This window comes from Anomaloglossus baeobatrachus, chromosome 6, assembly GCF_048569485.1.
Source record: "Anomaloglossus baeobatrachus isolate aAnoBae1 chromosome 6, aAnoBae1.hap1, whole genome shotgun sequence".
NCBI classification, from domain to species: Eukaryota; Metazoa; Chordata; class Amphibia; order Anura; family Aromobatidae; genus Anomaloglossus; species Anomaloglossus baeobatrachus.
The window spans coordinates 210,817,372-210,841,585 of NC_134358.1; the positions used below are offsets into that span (position 1 = coordinate 210,817,372).

Sequence of the window (24,214 nt, forward strand, 5' to 3'; positions counted from 1 at the left end):
TATTTATTTATTTATTTTACTGCACGACATAGACCCGCCCACCGGCGGCTGTGATTGGTTGCAATGAGACAGCTGTCACTCAGCGTGGGGGCGGGTCTCACTGCAACCAATCATAGGCGCCGGTGGGCGGGGGAAGCAGGGAATATGAGATTGAATAATGAACGGCCGGCATTTTCAAAAGAGGAAAAGCTGCTGGAGCTTTGTGACAGCCGTGCAGCGCCGCACCCGTGATCGGTGAGTATGAGAGAGGGGGGAGAGGGGGGAGAGAGACCAGGAGTGATTTTTAATGATTTCGATCGTTCTGCTTGACATGCTGAGCATGCTCAGTAGAACGTGATGAAATTTGGCAGCGGATTCCGCCGCTTACCGCATAGTGGCGGAATCCGCCACCATAGACAATCATTAGACACCTTGGCGGATTCCAATGGAATCTGTCAATGTGCGTTATTTGAACGACCCAAAAAACGCTACATGCAGTGTTCCCTCCGTCCGACGGTGCGTCAAAATAACGACTCAGCGTCGTCCAGCGGATGCAACGCAGACACTTGCGTTACAGTACGTCGTCAATACAAGTCTATGGAGAATAGCGCAGTGCGTTAACGGACTGCGCTATTCTCCATAGTGGCGGATTGCGCTGAACGCAATTGTGAAAGCGCCCTTACCCCGCAGGATGGGGCACATGTCAAGATGGTGGCTGCACCACGATGGGGCACATACCAGCATTGGGCCACATCACAGCATCAGCATATTTTTACTTAACTTTACACTGGTCATGGCCTTCTTTCATTACAAGCCATGAACATCATTAACCATTAGACTCATCTACTAAAACTGTTCCTTCTGTTATTTGTCATTTTAAAACGAATAAACAATTATAAGAATACTAAATTAAACCTAACCCATCCAGTCCATTCATTACCTTATTATTCAATCTGCTAACCTACATACACATTCTAGACTACCCGAATAGGGCCACCTTCTAGTTTCAGAGATAAACATATATCAATAATGTCATGCAGCTATGACATTTCTTTGGCATATCTACTTCTGGGTATGCTAGATTACCAATGTGGCCACCACTATCGTTACAAGCTATAGTCTTGCAGCTTTTTGATTAGTCAGCTGAAATTGTGAAGTTGGATGTGGAGTAACAGTTCAGAATTGGCAGCCTTACTAATCCGGAGTCTGGAAAGACAACTGGGAGGGTTAGGACGCTATTTTGCCAAACTAAAGGAATCAGCAAATAATTAATATTTATTTTTATTTAAGAAAAATACACTAAAGTTTTCATCTTCTTAAATATTTAAATTATTCACTATTATTTATTCTAGGCACCGTCATAGGAGTCGTCATTTATACTGGAAAGGAGACAAGAAGTGTAATGAATACATCAAATCCAAAAAACAAGGTAATGAAGTAAAAGATCAAAAATATTCATTAAACCTAAGGAAAAAAAAAAGAGGGACATTGTGTAAATTATTTTTGACAAATAATTGTTAAACTTAAAACTGATGTTTGAATTTTTATAATAGTCAGTAATGATTTCCATGATGTCAGATACACAATACATAGATGTTATGCCGCACATTTCCATATTCTCAGTAGTAAACCGAATGACTGTTATTAGCTGACGTGACTGCCAAGTCATCCAAAATGTCTGACAAGTAGACAGAAGAATTTTAAGGTGATAAAGCTCGAATAGTCGACCGATCCCCGGGTGAATGTAGTATTAATCTATCCATTTTTTTACTGGATTATGTAAGTTGACTGATGAGTGCACACCCATGATAGCAGAGTTTATGCCAGGAGGACATATGAATGACATTCGTATGATGAGGGATCACAAGTCATATATATCAATAGCGTCATAGCATTCTGCAGGAAATCCAATGTTAATATTATTTGTCAGTTATGAGACCGTTAGGAAGCTTATAGGATACTGCTGCTTGCAGCATCAGAAAGCAGATGTCATTGCTTAGACGTTGAACGTTTTACAAGAAGCCTGAACATACCCTTGCATAAGTATTTTTGGCATATTCAGCATGGAAGGAGGAGTTAATGTGACATTTTGTCGTTTAGATAATGAATCATCTATTGAAGGTTCCCCAGAAATGAAGAACAGGATGGTTTAGTAATTTGCCTCAGGAAAGCAAAACTGTCAATATATGTCTGAAACGGGCAGCTAGTGGTGAACGTTGACGGCTGTTTTGTTTAATGTGTTGATGGTCTCTGCCAGCATAAACTGTCCATCACTATTGTCTATTTCTCATGAAGACTAGATTCCCTGCGGGTTAGAGGAGGGCCACATTAACTGTCCAGGCTCTGATGAGAATTCCAATCAAACAATTAGTTCAGTTTCTTGGAAGTTAAAGCTTGTACATTTGGGACGTGAGCAAAACTTGCTAGCCATCCAATTCAAATGCCTTTATTGATTACTTACATATTGGCTCATACAAGAAAGAGTGGCATCTGAGCAATTAATAGCTACAGTTAGGTCCAGAAATATTTGGACAGTGACACAATTTTCGCGAGTTGGGCTCTGCATGCCACCACATTGGATTTGAAATGAAACCTCTACAACAGAATTCAAGTGCACATTGTAACGTTTAATTTGAAGGTTTGAACAAAAATATCTGATAGAAATTGTAGGAATTGTACACATTTCTTTACAAACACTCCACATTTTAGGAGGTCAAAAGTAATTGGACAAATAAACCAAACCCAAACAAAATATTTTTATTTTCAATATTTTGTTGCGAATCCTTTGGAGGCAATCACTGCCTTAAGTTTGGAACCCATGGACATCACCAAACGCTGGGTTTCCTCCTTCTTAATGCTTTGCCAGGCCTTTACAGCCGCAGCCTTCAGGTCTTGCTTGTTTGTGGGTCTTTCCGTCTTAAGTCTGGATTTGAGCAAGTGAAATGCATGCTCAATTGGGTTAAGATCTGGTGATTGACTTGGCCATTGCAGAATGTTCCACTTTTTTGCACTCATGAACTCCTGGGTAGCTTTGGCTGTATGCTTGGGGTCATTGTCCATCTGTACTATGAAGCGCCGTCCGATCAACTTTGCGGCATTTGGCTGAATCTGGGCTGAAAGTATATCCCGGTACACTTCAGAATTCATCCGGCTACTCTTGTCTGCTGTTATGTCATCAATAAACACAAGTGACCCAGTGCCATTGAAAGCCATGCATGCCCATGCCATCACGTTGCCTCCACCATGTTTTACAGAGGATGTGGTGTGCCTTGGGTCATGTGCCGTTCCCTTTCTTCTCCAAACTTTTTTCTTCCCATCATTCTGGTACAGGTTGATCTTTGTCTCATCTGTCCATAGAATACTTTTCCAGAACTGAGCTGGCTTCATGAGGTGTTTTTCAGCAAATTTAACTCTGGACTGTCTATTTTTGGAATTGATGAATGGTTTGCATCTAGATGTGAACCCTTTGTATTTACTTTCATGGAGTCTTCTCTTTACTGTTGACTTAGAGACAGATACACCTACTTCACTGAGAGTGTTCTGGACTTCAGTTGATGTTGTGAACGGGTTCTTCTTCACCAAAGAAAGTATGCGGCGATCATCCACCACTGTTGTCATCCGTGGACGCCCAGGCCTTTTTGAGTTCCCAAGCTCACCAGTCAATTCCTTTTTTCTCAGAATGTACCCGACTGTTGATTTTGCTACTCCAAGCATGTCTGCTATCTCTCTGATGGATTTTTTCTTTTTTTTCAGCCTCAGGATGTTCTGCTTCACCTCAATTGAGAGTTCCTTAGACCACATGTTGTCTGGTCACAGCAACAGCTTCCAAATGCAAAACCACACACCTGTAATCAACCCCAGACCTTTTAACTACTTCATTGATTACAGGTTAATGAGGGAGACGCCTTCAGAGTTAATTGCAGCCCTTAGAGTCCCTTGTCCAATTACTTTTGGTCCCTTGAAAAAGAGGAGGCTATGCATTACAGAGCTATGATTCGTAAACCCTTTCTCCGATTTGGATGTGAAAACTCTCATATTGCAGCTGGGAGTGTGCACTTTCAGCCCATATTATATATATAATTGTATTTCTGAACATGTTTTTGTAAACAGCTAAAATAACAAAACTTGTGTCACTGTCCAAATATTTCTGGCCCTGACTGTATATCAAGGGGAACTACAACTGTAGGTCTGTGGGACTGAGCGGTCAATGATGATTACTAATAATGCAAGCGATAGGACATTGTCTGCTTCTTTTATATGTCTCATAAGTCACATTTCTCTGCAGTTTAATATTATATAGCAGACCTTGGGATTTTACAGCCTGGTGCCACATCTAGCCATTGGCATTAGAAATCAAATGTAAGGGGGTGTGGCCTGGACGGCAATGTGAGGAGACGTGTCTGTGGAGCTCTCCTGCAAACACCCATGATAAATACCTGAACACCGCTGTTATCACTGCCTCAGCCGGCTGTCTGGAAGATAAGGTGGTGAGGACTTGTCTGGGGTGAGTCTGGTGGATGCAGAGCAGTGCCATGGTCTGTCGCAGGCAAAAAGATAGTGGAGGCGGGAAAGTCTCCAGCTCTCAAGATGGTGCCATGATAAGGCAGGAAGCTGAGAAAGTTAATGCAGCCTGTCAGCAGAGGATGCAGATCGCTGCAAGGCTGGAAAAGTTTGCCTGGACTCCAGAGAAATCACTTCAGCATATAGATAACAGAGGTGAGAAAGGAGAGGAGGGGGAAGACATTGCCAGCTCTGATGAGATGGGGGATGATGAAGAGCAGCAAGATAATATAGGAGAGGTGGAGAAAGCACATAGTGCAGAGGAGGCTACAGAAAACCCCACTTTAAAGGACGTTTTTGTAGTGGTGTCTTTTTGTAAAGAGGCTCTGACTACCCTGACAAAGCAAGTTAAGGGATTACAGGCAGAGGTGGCTGGCATTAAGAAAGACCTCAAAAAAGCAGACCTGAGAACAGGAGCTGTGGAGGAAAGAGTGGGGATAACAGAGGATCATATTACAAAACTACAAAAGTCTGAAAAAACATTTGCCCAGCAGATAGCTGAAATCATGGCAAAAAATGATGATTTAGAGAATCGCTCTAGAAGGAATAACATCAGGATTGTCGGTATCCCTGAGAAAGCGGAAGGAAGAAACCCCAGTGAATATGTAGAAGACTGGCTTAGGGAAAAAATTGGTGCTAATGTCTTATCCAAGCTCTATGCTGTGGAACGTGCACACAGAGTCCCGATGCAGCCACAACCAGCAGGCAGGGGGGCCCTCGCACTATGCTAGCCAAGCTCCTCAACTACAGGGACACTATACTGCGAAAGGCAAGAGACATGGAGGATCTTATGATTGACGGACAGAGAATTTCCATATACCCGGGTTACTCCATTTCTGTCCAAAAGCTACGTATGACTTTTACTGGAGTAAAGAGGCGCCTGCGAGAGATTGGGGTGCAATACTCAATGATCTTCCAGGCAAAGCTAAGAGTGACGGCGTTGGAGCGGGTGCACTTTTTTACAACTCCGGAGGAAGCCATGCAGTGGTTGGACGCAAACGAAAAGCGGATCCGTTTGAAGGAATGAGCTGACTGTCTGAATCTGCAGTGTGTTGGAGAAGGCCGGCTGAGGCTCTACGACATCCTTAGGAGCTTACAGGGGACCCTTCTTGTTTTTCTTTCTTTTCTCCCCCCCCCCTTTTTTTTTTCCTCCTTCCCTTTGGGATTGAGGTATGCAGGGGGAATGCGAAGGGTTTGAAGTGAGCTTCGCAGGACATGGGGACTGCCTTATTAGGCGCGGTGGTGGTGTTTACAATTTGAGATTCCAGTTTAATTACTGTTTGCCATTTTACTGTTATATTGGTTGAGTGGAATAGGATTATACATAGAAAGGGTGGGAGTGGAGAATTGTTGGGAAAGGGACGAGTTTCAAAATGTGTCTAAGAGGGGAAGGCGAGGGAGGTGGGGGGGGATTTAGTAGGGATTATGGACCAGGTTTGGAAAACCCGATGCTTCACGGGAGTACTCAAAAACACTAGGTGGTGGGGAGCAGGAGGGGAGGGGAGCAGGGGGGAGGGGGGAAAGGGGTAGGGTAGAGGCAGCATGGGGAGATACTACAAGGTTTGATGGTTTTACTGGGTGGGATAATGGGGGATAGAATTAAGGTGTTGAGTTGGAATATTAGAGGGTTATCAGATAGGTCTAGGAGAGCGGCAATAATTAAATCTGTTCAACACCAGAACCCGTCAGTAATATGTCTACTAGAAACGCATCGAACAAAGGAGACAACACATGTTTTAAATAGGAGATGGGTGCAGAAGGCCTATCATTCCACCTTTTCCAACTATGCAAGGGGTGTATCACTGCTGATCCATAACTCTGTGCAATATGAATAGATAGAAGTGTATGTGGATAAAGAGGGACAGTGTGTGGCCGTCAAGTGTAAAATATTTGGCAGACTCATGTGTATAGCTGCAATATATATACCACCTCCATATATGTGCACCAAACTAAGGGAGATAAGGGAGTTCTCTGAGAAGGGGGGAGTAATCCCTTTTTTACTGGTGGGGGACTTCATTAATGTGATAGATCTGTACTGGGATAGGAATAGTAGACCTCCAGGTATCCAGGATAGTTGTATGACTTCGTTTGGCACTCTTATTGGGGAACTTTGAATGGTGGATGCCTGGCGAGTGAGGAATGGGAGGGTATCCTGCTTCTCTTGTTATTCGGCTTCACATAACACTTTGTCCCGCATTGACATGGCTCTAGCTAGTGATCTGATGGATGCAATGATAGGCGAAGTGCAATATCTGACGAGTGATTTCAGATCATAGCCCGATTCTAGTGTCCATACGACGGGGACCCTGACAGGGGGAAGGAGGGGAGAGTGAAAGCTTCATCCAGCATGGATCCGTCATGTTAATATGGGGAATATAGAACGGATCTTGGGGAATTCTTTATCCACAACGAGGGTAGCACTGGTCCCCTGGTGGTATGGAATGCGATGAAGGCATACCTCAGGGGGCTCCTGTTCAGGGATATCTGTAAACGTAAAACACAGACGAGGCAGGATGAGAAAGATAGCCTGGAGGTCTTAGATAAGGCAGAGCTGGAAGCAATTCGGAGTAATACTACGGACGCGAAGCAAAATCTTAGGCAGGCGCATGAACAGGTTAATAAGATGCTTTTGGAGAAGGCGGTAAAGAAGCAGGCATTCCAAAAATTGCATTTTTATGAGGAGGGAGAAAAGGTTGGTCATCTATTATCGGTCATAGCTGCAGCTCAAAGGAGTAGTTCATTTGTGCATGGTATGGACACGGTGGAGGGGACACAGGTCACTGAGGTTGAGGAGATCCTTGGGGTCTTTAAAGATTTCTATCACACGCTATATACTTCTAGCGGAGAGATGAGGGTGGAAGAAGTGGACTCATTTCTTGAGCAAGGTGAGCTTCCAATGTTGTCTGTGGCAGATAGAGATAAACTGGAGTCACCTATTACTATTGATGAACTGGAGGGTGCTCTGCATGGCATGAGCAATGACAAGGCACCGGGCGTAGACGGGCTACCAGTTGAAATTTATAAACAGAAGAAATCCTATTACCCAAACTATTGAAAGTCTTTGAGGTGGCGGAGGGGGAAGGTGTATTGCCTGAATCTATGAGAGAAGCAATAATAGTAGTAATTCCTAAGGAGGATAAAAATCCGAGGCTTCCAGACCATATAGACCAATCTCATTATTAACAGCGGACAGGAAGCTTCTGGCTAAGGTGTTGTCAAACCGGCTGACTGGAGTTATATGTAACCTAATACATATGGACCAATCAGGGTTCATGGCCAATAAGTCGTCAGCTGCTAATATCAGGAGATTATATCTTAATCTACAGTTGCTGCCTGACAACCCTGGCTGGAGGGTGATCACTTCGCTAGATGCCCAGAAAGCATTCGATAGTGTTGAGTGGGGGTATCTGTGGAAAGTGTTGCAACATATGGGTTTTGGCCCACGGTTTGTAAAGTGGGTGCAGCTGTTGTATAATAGGCCTACTGCTAAAGTTAGAGTTAACGGTATGACCTCCTCGGCGTTTGAGTTGCACCGGGGAACGAGACAGGGCTGCCCACTATCGCCGCTCCTATTTGCTATTGCAATAGAGCCTCTGGTGGCGGCCATTAGGAAATCGAAGGAGATCCATGGATTTAGGTATGGGCGTTTAGAGGAGAAAATAGCTCTTTATGCTGACGACTTATTACTTTTCTTGGGGGATCCGTCAGCCTCATTGGATCATGCCATGCAGATAATAGATACATTTGGAGAAGTTTCGGGACTGACCATTAATTGGTCTAAATCGAGCCTCTTTAAAGTGGATGGGGAAGTAACCTGGACAAATGATGATACTGGGGCTAACAAATTGAAGAGTGTGGACGAATTTAAATATCTAGGTATCCAGATATCTCTGCCAGTAGAAAAATACATACAGCTGAACTTATGGCCGCTTCTTAAAAAATTGAGAGCCAAAGTGGATGCCTGGAACAAGCTACATTTGTCAGTTGTTGGAAGGGTTAATTTACTAAAGATGGTATTAATGCCTAAACTCCTATACATACTGCACAATGCCCCTGTTTGTATTTCAAAGAAAAGATTTAAAGGGATAAACTCGCTGTTTAGAGACCTGGTGTGGGGTAAAAAGCAGTCTAGGGTGCGATTAGAGACTTTACAAAGGCCGAAAGATGAGGGGGGTCTAGCAATCCCAAATTCGGAATTGTATTATATGGCGGCGCAATGTCAACACCTCAGGGGCTGGTCTGATCGGGAGAAAGATGGGGCCATTAAAGAAGTGCTGGAATACATAGTGGGTAGAAGTCCATTGGTAATGGGACTAGAGGATGGTGCGGTGGGGCTCCTGAGTGGAACGTCTCCTACAATGGCACTTATAAATAAGACCTGGGAGAAGCTGAAAAGGGTGAGAGGGGTGACCCGGTTAACTAAGGTTACACCTATCTGGGATAACAGTAATCTCCCGGAGATTCATAAAATGGGGAATATTGAGGAATGGAGATGCAAGGGTGTAATATACATATATCAGATATTGGATGGAGGAATTTTAAAATCGTTCACACAGTTACAGAGTGAGTTTCAGTTGCCGGCGTCCGGCTGGCTCCACTACAGTCAATTAAAACATGCGATTGCAGCCCAAGCGGCTAAACAAAGTGTGGACATACAGACTGACCTGGTACTGGAGTATGTGTGTAAGGGGGGAGAAAGCACTAAAGGGATCATTTCTGACACGTATAAAGATATATTACATACCTTTCTTTTAGACTACCCAATTAAAACTAAATCTAAATGGGAGGAGGAAGTTGGGCCGATAACGGAGGAGGTGTGGGAGATTATCTTGGAGTATGTACCTAAACTCTCTATGAGCGAACCAGCCAGACTATCTCACCTATACGTGAGTCACCGGGTATATAGGTCTCCCTTACTGATGTTTAAAATGGGGTTGAAAAGGAATTCGGAGTGTCCAAGGTGTCAGGGATCTGACGCAGGTATTTTTCATATGATGTGGTCTTGTCCGAGACTGGTCTCCTTTTGGACTAAGGTTATCCACAAGATGGGAAGAACATATGGGTGTGTCCTTCCCAGGGAACCATTGCTATGCATATTGGGATATGTTGAGGAGCTTGGGGTGGAAAATACTATGAAAATTGCCATTGCTAGGCTTCTGTATGCGGCAAGAAAGCTGATAGCCAGGTCCTGGATTAAAAAAGACCCCCCCGACCAGTGGAGAGTACATTAAAAAAAAGTACAGAAAGCCTTAAAAGAATTAAAGAGGGTAGGTAGTGATGAGGCATTATATAATTATAGATAATTAAATAAAATATGTAAAAAGCAAATTAAGTTAGCTAAGTTTGAGACAGAGAGACTCATTACGAGAGAAAGTAAAAATAATCATAAAATATTCTTTAACTACATAAACAGTAAAAAACTGAAAAGCGATAGTGTTGGTCCCCTTAAAAATAGTCTTGGTGAAATGGTGGAAGGGGATGAGGGTAAAGCCAACCTGCTGAATGACTTTTTTTCTACGGTTTTCATACAAGAAAATGCCATGGCAGATGACATGACCAGTGATACCATAAATTCACCCTTGAATATTACCTGCTTAACCCAGCAGGAAGTACGCCGCCGCCTCGAAATCACTAAGGTTTACAAATCTCCGGGCCCGGATAGCATACACCCCAGAGTACTACAGGAATTGAGTTCTGTGATAGATAGACCATTATTTTTAATCTTCTCAGATTCCTTAATAACAGGGTCAGTACCGCAGGACTGGCGCATAGCAAATGTAGTGCCAATATTCAAAAAGGGGACAAAAACTGAGCCGGGAAATTATAGGCCGGTAAGTTTAACCTCTACGGTTGGTAAAATCCTTGAGGGTTTCTTGAGAGATGCTATACTGGAGTATCTCAAGAAAAATAACCTTATGACAGAGTATCAACATGGGTTTATGAGGGATCGATCCTGTCAAACTAATTTGATCAGCTTCTATGAAGAGGTAAGTTCAAGCCTGGACCTGGGAAGTGCAGTGGATGTTGTGTATATGGACTTTTCAAAAGCTTTTGATACGGTGCCACACAAAAGGTTGGTACATAAAATGAGAATAAGGGGGATAGGGGAAAATATGTGTAACTGGGTTAAAAACTGGCTCAGTGATAGGAAACAAAGGGTGGTTATTAATGGTACATACTCGGACTGGGTCTCAGTTCATAGTGGGGTACCACAGGGGTCAGTATTGGGCCCGCTTCTTTTCAACATATTTATAAATGACCTTGTTGGGGGCATGCGGAGTAGAATTTCAATATTTGCAGATGATACTAAACTCTGCAGGGTAATCAATACAGAGGAGGATAATTTTATATTACAGGGAGATTTATGTAAATTGGAGGATTGGGCTGAGAAGTGGCAATTGAAGTTTAATGTAGATAAATGTCAGGTCATGCACTTGGGTAGAGGAAATAACATTTATGATTATGTACTTAATTGTAGAACACTGGGTAAAACAGACACAGAAAAAGACTTGGGTGTATGGGTGGATGGTAAACTTAACTTTAGTGGACAATGTCAGGCAACTGCTGCCAGGGCTAATAAAATAATGGGATGTATTAAAAGAGGTATAAGTGTTCATGAAAAAAATATAGTTCTACCTCTGTACAAGTCACTAGTGCGACCGCACTTAGAATACTGTGTACAATTCTGGTCACCGATATATAAGAAGGACATAGCTGAACTGGAGAGGGTGCAGAGAAGAGCCACCAAGATTATTAGAGGAATGGGTGGGCTTCAATACCAAGACAGGTTATTAAACTTAGGGTTATTTAGTTTGGAAAAACGAAGGCTTAGGGGTGATCTAATCCCAATGTATAAATATATGAGGGGACAGTTCAGAGACCTTTCCAAAGATCTTTTTACACCTAGGCCTGCGACTGGAACACGGGGGCATCCGCTACGTCTTGAGGAAAGAAGGTTTAATCATAATCACAGACGAGGATTCTTTACTGTACGAGCAGTGAGACTATGGAACTCTCTGCCGCATGATGTTGTAATGAGTGATTCACTACTAACATTTAAGCAGAGCCTGGACGCCTTTCTTGAAAAATTTAATATTACCAGTTATGTATATTAGATTTTATGACAGGGTATTGATCCAGGGAACTAGTCTGATTGCCGGATGTGGAGTCAGGAAGGAAATTTTTTCCCCATTGGAACTTGTTTGCCACATTGGGGTTTTTTTGCCTTCCTCTGGATCAACATGTTAGGCTACAGGTTGAACTAGATGGACTTAGAGTCTCCCTTCAACCTTAAAAACTATGATACTATGATACTATGAAAAGGGTGAAATGTATTCTTCAGCTGGAACAGGGAGTGTATGAAAGAAGGAATGTTAAAATGTTTGAGAAGCTATGGTCTCCTTGGCTGCAATGTGAATAGGACGAGTGATGGACCAGTAAACTGGTCTGGGAACGGGATAGCCGTCGGAGACCTCTGATGTGTGTGTTTTGTTTTATTTGTGTTACTAGTAGTTCCTCCTGCACGTCGGGATGAACAGGATGGTTGCTATACTGCAGTTGGAGGGTATTCTAAGTGTGTACTAAATGGGATGTAGTATCGGGGAGAAGTGTTGCTGTCGGGGTGGGGGAGGGGGAGGTAAAGGGGTAATAGATGTGATAAACTTAATTTGGATGCCGATTTGTTATTCTGTTCTATGTATTCTGTTTTAATAAAAAAAGTATCTGATTTAAAGCTCTCCCATTCACCCCACCACTAGCTCCGTGGTTCCTTTGGGCAACTTCCCACCTAGTTCCAAAAAGGTCCACAAAAACTGTATCCAAGGCACCAGAGCGATCTCGAAGTACACACACACACACAAAAAGTTAGGGATATTTGGCTTTCGGGGGAAATTTATGTAAAACGTAAACATTTGATGATACAGTGATATTTTATCATAAAAGTAGGGCATTTAAGCAATGGTGATTTCCTTACCTCATCAATTTATTGAAACAAAAGCCAATAACAATTACAACTGATAATGACGTCTCATGCTATTCACAAGTGGAGTTATTGTAGGCTGAGGCATGACATCCCACTCTTTTTGAAAGACAGCCCTCAGATCATTGAGGTTCTGGGGTAAAGAGGTCCGAGCCTCTATTCGGAGACTCAGCTGATCCTAAATGTTTTTTTATAGTATTCAGGTCTGGATAAAGTGCAGGCCACTCCATTTGAGGTACCCCAGTCTCCAGTAGCCATTCCCTAATGATGCAACCTCGATGAGCTGGAGCATTCTCATCCATGAAGATGAAATTAATCCTGTGTTGGTCATGCAGAGGCACAATGACTGGATTATTGATGTTATTCAAGTAGTAGGGGCTTGTCAGTGTACCATTCACAAAGTGTAGGGCAGTTTTCTACTGACTAAACACACCTGCCCATACTGTAAGGCTATGTGAGCACGTTAAGCATTTGGTTATAGAAATTTCTGTACCAGTTCTGCATCTCTTGGGAGGAAAAGCGCTGCATTTTTGCCCTGTTTTCGGTGACTTTTTATGCGTTATTTGCATGCGTTATTGCTAATACTTTCTCTTGCATTTGGGGAGGGGGGAACAATGCTGAAAAATCGCTGATAGAATTGACATTCTGCAGATTTATTTCTGCACCACATCTGCAAGGGAAAATAAGTAACGTGCATAGAACTTCAGGATTCTCATTAACTTTGCCAGCATAAGGATTTGCATACAGTTTTTTTTACACAACTGCACTCAAAAACACATAAAAAATGCAATAAAAACGCACTATGTGCACACAACCTAACACCACCACCACCACCAAAGGCTCATCTGGTGCCAACAATAGCATAGTACTTTCCTTGACGTCTCCAACATTAACGGTTATCATTTTTTCTCAATGTGAATCTACTTTAATCACTGAACAGCGCTGATGCCCACTGGCCCATTGTCCAGTAAGGCGATGACGCTTGTGCCTAGTGGTGTGCTCAGGTACCCTTGCAGATTGCCTAGCACGTAGACCAAGCTGATGTAAGTGGTTTCAAATGCGACAAAATGGCCTTTATACTGTCAAATATGGACAAAATAGTTGCTGTCTTCTCTATATTTGGCTTGATTATGGCCATATTGTGGCTGATATGGCCACTCTTTATCTTTGTGTCACTTTAGTTACCAGGTAAATGTTTTTTCCTGGCAAATACAAGAATTTGATACTATAGAAACCGGAGAGCAGACCTGTCATAAAGCAGAGAGTAGTACCTTTTACATCATTTTATAACTACTTTACTACAAATTATTCATGTGGCTATCATCTTTGGATTGCTATAATGCCACATTTCATAGCATAACCTGCATGATACCTGTATATGCACCAAATGTATTCTATACAACCCAGAGAATTTTTATAGCAGAACGTTGGTCGTTTTCATCAGGATTTGCTGTTCATTCTCAGGACCCTTACCTTTTTCTGTAGATGTGTTACCTAGCTGTTTGACAATTTGTGCGCTGCTCTGACTGCTCCCAATCGTCTTGACATTTTGGATTCCTTACAATGTATTTCTTGTTAAGAATTCGTTGGCCCTTGTAAGCCATCTCAGTATTGCTGGCTTTGTTATAGTCGTCTGCTTATTTTTACATTTTTACTATTAAAGATGATATTTGACATAAGCAAATTAATGTAGAGCATTCTGTGCATGGTTCTGATGACAGGCAGGCTGTTCCCGTTAATGAATGTATTCACGTGTTTCCATGGCATATGGCTGTTTTGTAGTTCTTATTAATCTGCTGAAAGAGCCAAGGATATTAGGAGAGGGAGGATAATATGACTTGCCTAAAGCAATTATTGCAACCTCTGGGGTATATTGATTTGTGTTTCTAATTGGAAAAAAATATGTTAGTGTGTGATGAACTATGACAGGAGATACATTGCTAACGTACATTGTACGTGTCCGCTCTTATTGAGAGTATTGGTAAATGCAGACATTTGGGTACACACGGTGTTATTGTAGTCTAAATATGAGGTCCTGTATGGGTTTCCATACCAATGTAGACCAAATAGGTAACTAGCAGCACAATGCAGTCCCGGTATTCAACAAATTTCACAATTTACAAACTTTGTAATTCTCATAGAGAATATTACAAAGTTGAAGTTCTTTGCATATGTAACATGTTTGGGGCAGTGGTCATGGGCGATGTAGTCATCTTCCATGCCCCACCATGAAAATGGGATCCGTGTGCGTGCTCTTGTCTTTACCTGGGCAATACGCCTCCGCAAACTGCATGACCAAATTTCAGCAATAAACTCCATTTTACGAAACAGTTCTTTGGGATAAACTATGTACATCAGACAATAGGTAGAATTTTTCACTTGTGTTTCACTTTCATTAAGCAGGTATGGGTACTTTTCCATTACAATTATTGACACTTGATTTTCCTTGCAGTTCATTCACTGGCATCTAATGGCAATCCAGCCAACAATTATGGGAGACCTTACAGTTACTCTTGGTTCCCAATAGACTAATGAGGATCCTGCTCCTTGGTATATGTTAATACAACTCCTCACCACAATCCTGAAAGCCCATTGCTCTCCGTTGGAGAATATATGTCCTAATATGGTGACCATAGCTTCCTTTCAATATGGACAATTAATTTTCCTTTCATTGTAGAAAGTGTTACCAGCATCCTGTTGATGGAATTCCTAGGCGTTTAAGATCCCCATTAAATAAGCCTCCTACTTCCTCTGGGTTTTGTTCTGTACTGTCTAATTAACATCCCTGGCCTGGGTTTTGGACTTTCAAATGTCTCATTACGTTTCCTTGATCCTTAGGATATATTAGCTGATGTCTTCCCTCTTCTCATACAATATACATGTCAGTCTGACACCATCGAACTCTAGATTTTAACTGTTTTCTCCTGGTTGCCCGTCCTAGGCAAGTCTTACATGCTAACCATCCAACATATGAAATCACATTTAATACTTATATTTTACCATATAACATAACATTTTCCTTAATGGGGTGTGGGAAACATTTCCACTTACACATAGGACATTATCTGAGGCAGTGCCCCCTCCCCCTTTAAAAAAAAAAAAAAAACAACCTGTAAAAAACCTTTAGCCATTGCTACATGTGGATTGCCCTGATATAAAACACTTCTAGTAATAAAATGAGATCTCCATTCTTTTGCGTACACGCAATACCTAGGCCCGGTATTCCCTCATTACAGTTTGCACTTTAGTCCCTGTCTGCCCCTATGCTGAAGTAAGATCAGTGGAAGACAGGCTGGCTTATTTCTTCTTCATCACAACAGCAGTCTACTAGTGGTCATAGAATAAAAGGTGCGGCGGAAAGATTGTGCTCGGTTACATGGACTGGTTTCTGCGTATTAACAATGTGCTCTGTAATGTCAGCTTGTGTCAGCCTGTCATCACTACGCTCGGTTATGAAGGCTCGTGTCATCATATCATCACTGCCCTCAGTCATGTGGGCTTGTGTCATCACTGCTCGAATGTGTTGGCTTGTGTCTGTGTGTCAACACTGAGGCTTGTCATGAGGGCTTGTATCAACATGTCATTACTGCGCTCAGTCTTGTGGGTTTGTGTCAGATTGTGATCAAGTACTCAATCATGTTAATTTGTGTCTACGTGTCATTACTGTGCTTAATCACATAGGCTTGTAGAAACGTGTCACCAATGCATTGTCATATGCACTATTTTCAGAATCTCATCTCTGCATTCGGTCACATCAGTTTGTGTCCACATGTCATCACTGTGTTAAGTCATGGGTTGTTGTCAAGTGTTTCATCACTACGCTTGTTCACAGGGGCTCATGTTAGCATATTGGCATTGCACTTGGTTAAGTGGGCTTGTGTCAGCATGTCATCAATATGCTCAGTTACGTGGGCTTGTGTAAGCATGTCATCACTACTACGCTCTGTCACGTGGGCTCATGTCAGCGTGTCATCACTATGCTTGGTCACATGAGTTCATGTCAACATATCACACTATGCTCTGTTATGTGGGCTCGTTAGCATGTCATCAGTACACTCCTATATTGTGGGCTTGTGTCAGCATGTCATCACTATGCTCAGTTACGTGGGCTTGTGTCTACGTGTTACCACTACCCTTGGTGACATGGGCTTATATCAGGGTGTAATCACCATGCTTAGTCACATGAGTACGTCACCATATCATCACAACGCCCGGTTATGTGGACTCGTCAGCATGTCATCACTACGCTCAATTACGTGAGCTCGTCAGTATGTCATCACTACACTCGGTTACATGGGCTTGTGTCAGCAGGTCATCACAGAAAAAGAACTTCAGTATTTCTGAATTGGGAATAATGGAAATAGATTTGCACATTTGCTTTTACTTGTCATCATTGGGATAACATTTTCTGTTGCTGGCAACTTTGAAAAGCTTAAAGCCAGCAATCATCAGAAGACCTGCACCATACTATGCCACTGTGCCCACATGCACAACATCCTGTCATTCAAGAATTTATTTATTTTAATGCCATTCCACATGTAGTAAAAGTGATAACACAGCTTTATTCTCTGTGTCAGTACTATTGCAGTGATATATTTATAGAGGGTTTTTTTATGGTTCGCTGGCTTTGCATAATAAAAACTAATGTATAGAAAAAGAAGATGATTCTGGTGCCTCTGCTCAAGCCTACACAGCAAAGCTTACAAATAAATAGAGGTTTGGAAATGACTGTCCATAGTGTATGCTAAACTTTGGCAAAATATATACATATATATATATCTATATATATATATCTATTTACCGTATTTTTCGCTTTATAAGACGCACTTTTGTTCCCCCAAATTTTGGGGGAAAGTAGGGGGTGCGTCTTATAATCCGAATATACGGGGGTGTATATATATATATAATATATATATATATATATATATATATATACACAGAGTCCAGGAAAGGTGGGAGCCGCTATGGAGTGGTGCTGGGGGGGCTGGTAGAGGCTTGTGAAGCTGCGGGCGGCAGCGTTTGATCTCCTGCACCCGCTCATATAATATGCACAGCCGCTGTCCATCACCATGGTGCTGAAACTGCACTGCGGCGATGGGCTGGGGAGCTGCTCATATTATCTGCCTGTGCTTACTTTTGATCGCACATGCCCCCTCCCCCTGTGTTAGCTATGGCCCCCATACTGCTGCCCATAGTAAAATAATAAACTCTTTACTCACCTCCTCCAGCGTGTCTGCCCGGTCTCCCTCCTGCTGCTGTGATCAGGCACGCAGAGATATTTCTCTGCTGTCCCGATCACATGACCGGCACTAGAACCAGGAAGTAGGAAGTGCAGGAGACAGGAGGAGCTCAACCCCGAGGAGGGAGACACGAGACAGGACATTGCTGCAGAAGGTAAGGAAAGAGTTTATTTTACTAAAAGCAGCAACATGGGGGCGATATCTAACAGAGGGTGATGTGTGCCTGCCACAGTGGGCCTGTGTGCCAACCACAGTGGGCCTGTGTGCCAGCCACACTGGGCCATGTGCCATCCACAGGGGGGCCATGTGCAGCAATAGGGGGCCTGTGTGCCAGCCACAGTGGGCCTGTGTGCCAGTCACAGTGGGCCGTGTGCCAGCCACAGTGGGCCATGTGCCATCCATAGGGGCCCATGTGCAGCAATAGGGGGCCTGTGTGCCAGCCACAGTGGGACTGTGTGCCAGCCACAGTGGGACTGTGTACCAGTCACTGTAGGCCGTGTGCCAGCCACAGTGGGCCGTGTGCCATCCACAGGGGCCCATGTGCAGCAATAGGGGGCCTGTGTTCCAGCCACAGTGGGCCTGTGTGCCAGCCACAGTGGGCCTGTGTGCCAGTCACAGGGGGCCGTGTGCAGCATTAGTGGGCCGGATGCCAGCCATAGTGGGCCTGTGTGGCAGCCACAGTGGGCCTCTGTGCCAGCCACAGGGGCCATGTGCCAGCCATAGAGGATGTGTGCCAGCCATAGTGGACATGTGGCATCACTGGGGGACGTGTTCAATATAAGGTGGCCATATCCAGATTAAGGGGGCTAATTTTAGGATGAGGGGGCTATGTGGGACATATACCCTATATTATTTGTTAGACGGACACTGGCATTATAAGACAGACCCCATTTATTAAAAAAATCTCTATTCCTTCACCAAATTTGGGGGTGCGTCTTATAATCAGGTGCGTCTTATAAAGCGAAAAATACGGTAAGCGTTTCCAATGCTGTAATTCAGTCTGCCCATCACCCAGCTTCCTTGGCAATTTGTGCTGGTGATATTTCTGAAGTGGATCCTGCTTAGAATTGCAGCCTGTCTAGCAAGTGCTTTTCTGACGGACTGTTACTTTTGGTTACCTTATTTTTTACTCTTTACCATTCCCTGGATTTTTAAGGAGGTTACGTGATACCCTTGATGGCCGCTTAGGAAGCAAAGGTCCAAGTGGCCATCTTAGACATCCAGTTAGGGTTGTTTTTGTCTGCATAGGGGCCATTAGAGACTGCGCAACTGGGACCTGTAGTCTATACAAGAACCGAGTGAGTCATATGCAGTAGTTTTGAGTTAGACCTTTGTTTACTTTATTTTGCATGTGTGCACTATAGTGCGCATAAAAAAATATCAGAAAATGATTGCAATTCCACTTGTATAGCTATACACTTGTTTATTTTTTTGAGTGTGTATTGGAACAACACACAAAAAAAGAAAAAAAAAAAGAGGAAAAATGACAATTTGACTTTTTTCACACAAACCCCCCCAAAATGGTCCCAACAAAATTGTTGGCACATTTCCAAAATTGTGGGTAAACAGCTTTATTTCAAGCATGTGGCATGTAACAAAATGTGTAGTTGTAAAAATTTCCTGGGGGAAGTACTTCATTTTCCAAAACAATTTCAAGGGTGCCAACACTTTCGGCCATGACTGTAACTCAGCTTATGGACATCTATGGCTTCTTTGCCTGTGTGAATTGGATAGGTTGTTACTGATATCTGATGAGAAATTTGTGTCAATAGCATCTTATATGTACTGAGAATATTGGTGATGTGTTCAATACTTATTTCACTTGCTGTATATACATGACTAGGTACTTAAGAAGTAGAAAAATCTATCGCACCAAAATTCTTGAGAAATCAGTTTTCAAAATCCTTTTTTCTAAACTTGCACCCCCTTTAAATAATGGGCATTGACACTTTAGTTGCGGTACATGTTTTCAACACTAAACAATTTTTTTTATTTATATATATATATATATATATATATATATATATATATATATATATATATATATATATATATATATATATATATATTTACAGCATGTATTCCTTAAGGAAAAAAAGGCATTACATAATGAGAGCAAATGTAACTTTTCACTTTTGTTTCTAACTAACGAAGCACTTAACAGCGTTTGACACTTGGGTTCATGGTAATTGATATTAATTGAAGCAACTGCAGAACAATCTGTTGGTGAATAAATTCAGATTTACACAAGTCTGGCTTTAATGAAGTCTTTATATTACTGTCATGTTAGCTAAAAATATACTATGCAGTGAATCTTCTGATGAGATCTTCACTACACGGAACTGATTAGTGATTTATTCAGATAAAATATGTATTGCGTCTAGTTAGAAGACAATCTATATTATATATTATCTACTGATTAAAAGTGTAATCACTAATGCAGTATGATAATTATGCATAAATTATGCCATACAGGGAATGTGTCGTCAGAAAATGTCTTATTGTTGAAGTCAGGTTAATGTTAAATTTATCTATGACTTTTGTCCACTGTATTAAAAAAAATTTCCACAATTTGTACAGCTGCCACAAGCCTAGAATAACACTTGAGCACATGGACATTAATAATAATAATAATAATAATAATAATAATAATAATAATAATCTTTATTTCTATAGCGCCAACATACTCCGCAGCGCTTTACAATTCAGGAGGATCATATACAAACAAGTAACAGTTATAGAAAATACAATATTTAAAGGGAAAAAAGACAACCCTGCTCGTGAGAGCTTACAATCTACAATGAGATGGGGAGGGGCAAGGTACAAGTGCTTATTTACAATGACAATCCAGCCATCTCAAGACAATGGGGGATGGATAGTGGCTTCCTGGACCAGTTGGCCAGAGCCTTGAGATGCATTTGGGTGCCATGGAGTTTGACGTGGGGTAAGTTTCTGAGACGTTGGAGGGATTAGGTGAAATTAGTTTGGCTAGGGATTGTGATAGGCCACCCTAAAAAGATGCGTTTTTAGGGTGCGTCTGAAGCTGAGTAAGTTGTCATTCGTCCTAACTTCTTGGGGTAGAGAGTTCCAGAGGTTTGGTTCAGCTCGGAAGAAGCAGCAGTTGACTGACTCAGACCCTTCTGAATTGTACTAAAGCATTTCATAGGTTTGCCCCTATCAAGCCAACAGTCATTGTAAAGTGAGGTGGAGGAGGTGAGCTGCAATGTTACCTATTTACCCATATAAAACACCTGTACTAACGCCTCACCATTAAAGTTGCACCAAGAAGGAAAAGTCATGGATTTATGAAAATCATAGGATGAATAGACATGTTAATGATATGAAAATAATGAAAAAATAGAAAGAAAATGTTAAAATCATCTTGATTTATTCAGTATTGAGGATGAGCACTATGCTCAGAAATACAAGCACTCGTACATGCTTTGGCATGCTATCATTGAGGTTATTGATATTTGTCTGAGGATTGTTCTGGCACGCTAAACGTGATTGGGAGCACAAATAATTTATCCACAACCAGCAGCTCCCTTTTTCAATAACTGACTAATAACATTCCAGCTGTAGTTGTTGGGAGACAAGTCTGGAGATGCTGCAAACCATGGTAACATTTTTAGGACATGCAGGTGGCTCACAGTAGCATGAGCAACATGCGGCTTGGTTTTGTTATCCTGAAGAACGGCTCAAAGTAAACTTTGGAGAAATAATTATACCACTGGTTGCATCACCAAATGTAATGCCAAGTAATTTACCTGGAATGGAAACTAGAGGGGCTTGGTACATTTCATTATGCCACTTTATACCATTCTGAGTTGGACTGGTGTGATGTTTCCTCATGTAGCACTCTTCATGAATTGGTGTCACCGCTTTCAAAGGCTATCATGCTGTGGAGCAAGACTGTAATGCAGGGTGGCTTGGAGGTCTATCCTCAACAAAAAGTTATGGTTTTGTGTTGGACACAATAATAGCCAGTGATTGGTTTCTAGACCAGGTGGACAACTACATGATGAGGCCTTCACGAGGGAACGTAATACCAGTACTACTGCCAGGGTTACGCTGCTGGGTGAAATAACATATGGTAGCTAAACCCCTCTAGTCTTTATTCCAGGTACATTTACAACATAGTGTCCCAGGAACAGTCTTTCAACATGAAAACCCCCAGACCACATGTTACTTGTGCTGCTTTGTGCAGCCTGCATGGTTTAAATGTGCTACTATGATCTGTAGCGTTGCCTGGCTTGTTTCTCCAGAGACAAGTATATTGGGTACGTCATTAGTTGGCAATTGCAAAGGGAGCCGTCAGCATTGTATTTTAATAATGTGTGTGCCCAAATGCATTCAGCATGGTAGAACAGTGCCATTAGGCTCCTAGTGACAAACTTCAGTAAAATAGCGCAAGATGTGGTGTGGAGACACGGGGCTCAGTGGGTGCTCTCGTCCACTAAAACCCGCCGCCTTTAGAAAGACAGCATGGCTCAGGGCTCATCCCAACTGAACGCCGGCCTCCTTAACCGTGGGCGTAACACTACTCAGACAACACAGGGTGAGGGAACCACAATAATTAGACTTTATTGGATCCCCAAACAATTAATGGCACATAACACATAACCAGCAAAACACACAAATGTAACAGGCAACAGAGTCTCACCCTTCCGCTGGCTCACCAGGGATTTAGAATGTCCATGCCTCACAGGTTCCAAGCTGTCTGAGGTCTGCAAAGTCTGTACCAGGTGACTGAACTGTCCCAACCTGAGTGTCCTCCTTAGGTAGTCCTGATATGATGTTACAATCCTGGCAGCCGGAGTCGAAATCCCTAGGCTGTGGATATGGTCTCCAACCGGAACCGGAATCCCTAGATTGAAGCCATAAGATGTCCTGATCCTCTAGTCAGCTCCAAAGAGCTTAGACTGGATCCATCAGCATCCATCAACCTTCAACAACCCTGGTGGCTTAAAGAAGTCCCTTTTATAGCCATAACCTTCCCTTAGGATACACTGCGTCCTCATCGATTGGTTGGACAAGATTGCTTCTCCCATTGGATGAATTTCAAGCTGCATGGATAATGTTCATTTAAATGATGTGCATAGAAAGACTCAGTATATCTACATGGAGTCGGCAAGTCACCGACTAGACAATGGCTACTAAGGTAATTACATTATCAATACACAACTACAATACAATGGTTACTGGAAATGTCTGGAGAACAATACGTCTGGCTTTCAGTGGCCAACACAATTACATTGAGTCAACAAGAGTCTTGTAAAAACAATGAGGGACTTCTCCCCCGTCTATAGACAATCTATCGTGCTGTCTGGCTGGATTTTAAGAAACTTTAACCCATGAGAGTCCATGTCGTCACATGTGGCACATGCGCAGATTGAGATCTCAGCTCTCGGCCTCCCATGCCCCCCGGTAAGCTACATTCAACTTTAAGACACATCCCTATTTTCCCCCCAATTTGTGGGGCAAAAAAAGTGCATCTTATAAAAGTTTATGAAAAAGATTATCCGCAAAGAGGAAAAAAAATACATTAAATATGAAAATCTTGTATAAACAATAGGCCTTTTTTGGTGACACATTACTTTTAAACAGAATGCCACAATAACGTAATGTTGTTTTTTTAATTTATAATTTCTAGTGTTGCAGTGAAACCTGACATCTGCACCTCGTATTCATGAACAGGAGCCCATTCTAATCAGCAGATCACAAATCATGTAATTCACACTCTCGTCTTAATTCCATCCCCCATTGTGCTCTGTGCAGGAGCTGTGTCAGCTTATGTTCAGCAAGACACACTGAAACATGCAATTTTACTGGCGGTGGCTAAATATTTGCTCGTAATTGCGTGAAGGCATGAACGCTTCTCTGTAACTGCTGTGCAGTCCATTAGGAATTGTGTAGTAAAGAAAGAGGTTTGTGACACCCATCTTATTTCTCTAGTATGTGCATTATTCCAAGCGCTAATAACAAATACAGACTTTTTATAAAATGCTATAGAAACATGGGCAAGAGAGACCTCCATAACAAACATGATTACAAGCTCCTTGGGATGGGCGCATTCCAGAGCACACTTGGGTCTGTCATTCTTTTAGTCTTTTACCATTACTTGTAAGGCCATTGCAGCATAACATAACTTTAGAGATAAGCTAATGACTCTCTGTGATTTGACAGCAGTTCTGTAATAAAGAACCAAAAAGTTGTAAAAACAATTCATTCGTATATAAAATTTGCTACTGTTGATATCAGTCATTTTACTTTTTGCTATTTTAAAGGGAACCTGTCAGGTGCAATATATACCCAGAACCACGAGCAGTTCTGGGTGCATATTGCTAATTCCCACCTAATAGTCCCTGTGTACACTAGCATAAATTAAGAGATCTTTAGAAAAAGTATTTATAAATATCTTTTATCATATGCTAATTAGTGTGGGGACTAGTCCCGA

At 42.2% G+C, this 24,214-nt stretch overlaps 1 protein-coding gene across 2 annotated transcripts in view; it reads left to right on the plus strand.

The window, feature by feature from the left end:
• The window catches only part of ATP9B (ATPase phospholipid transporting 9B (putative)), a 441,649-nt gene that overhangs the window by 202,753 nt on the left and 214,682 nt on the right, over window positions 1–24,214 (plus strand). For both annotated transcript variants that reach the window (XM_075314650.1, XM_075314649.1), the window contains exon 11: window positions 1,332–1,408. In XM_075314650.1, the coding sequence (XP_075170765.1) occupies window positions 1,332–1,408 (77 nt within the window). The remainder of the gene's footprint in view (window positions 1–1,331; window positions 1,409–24,214) is intronic.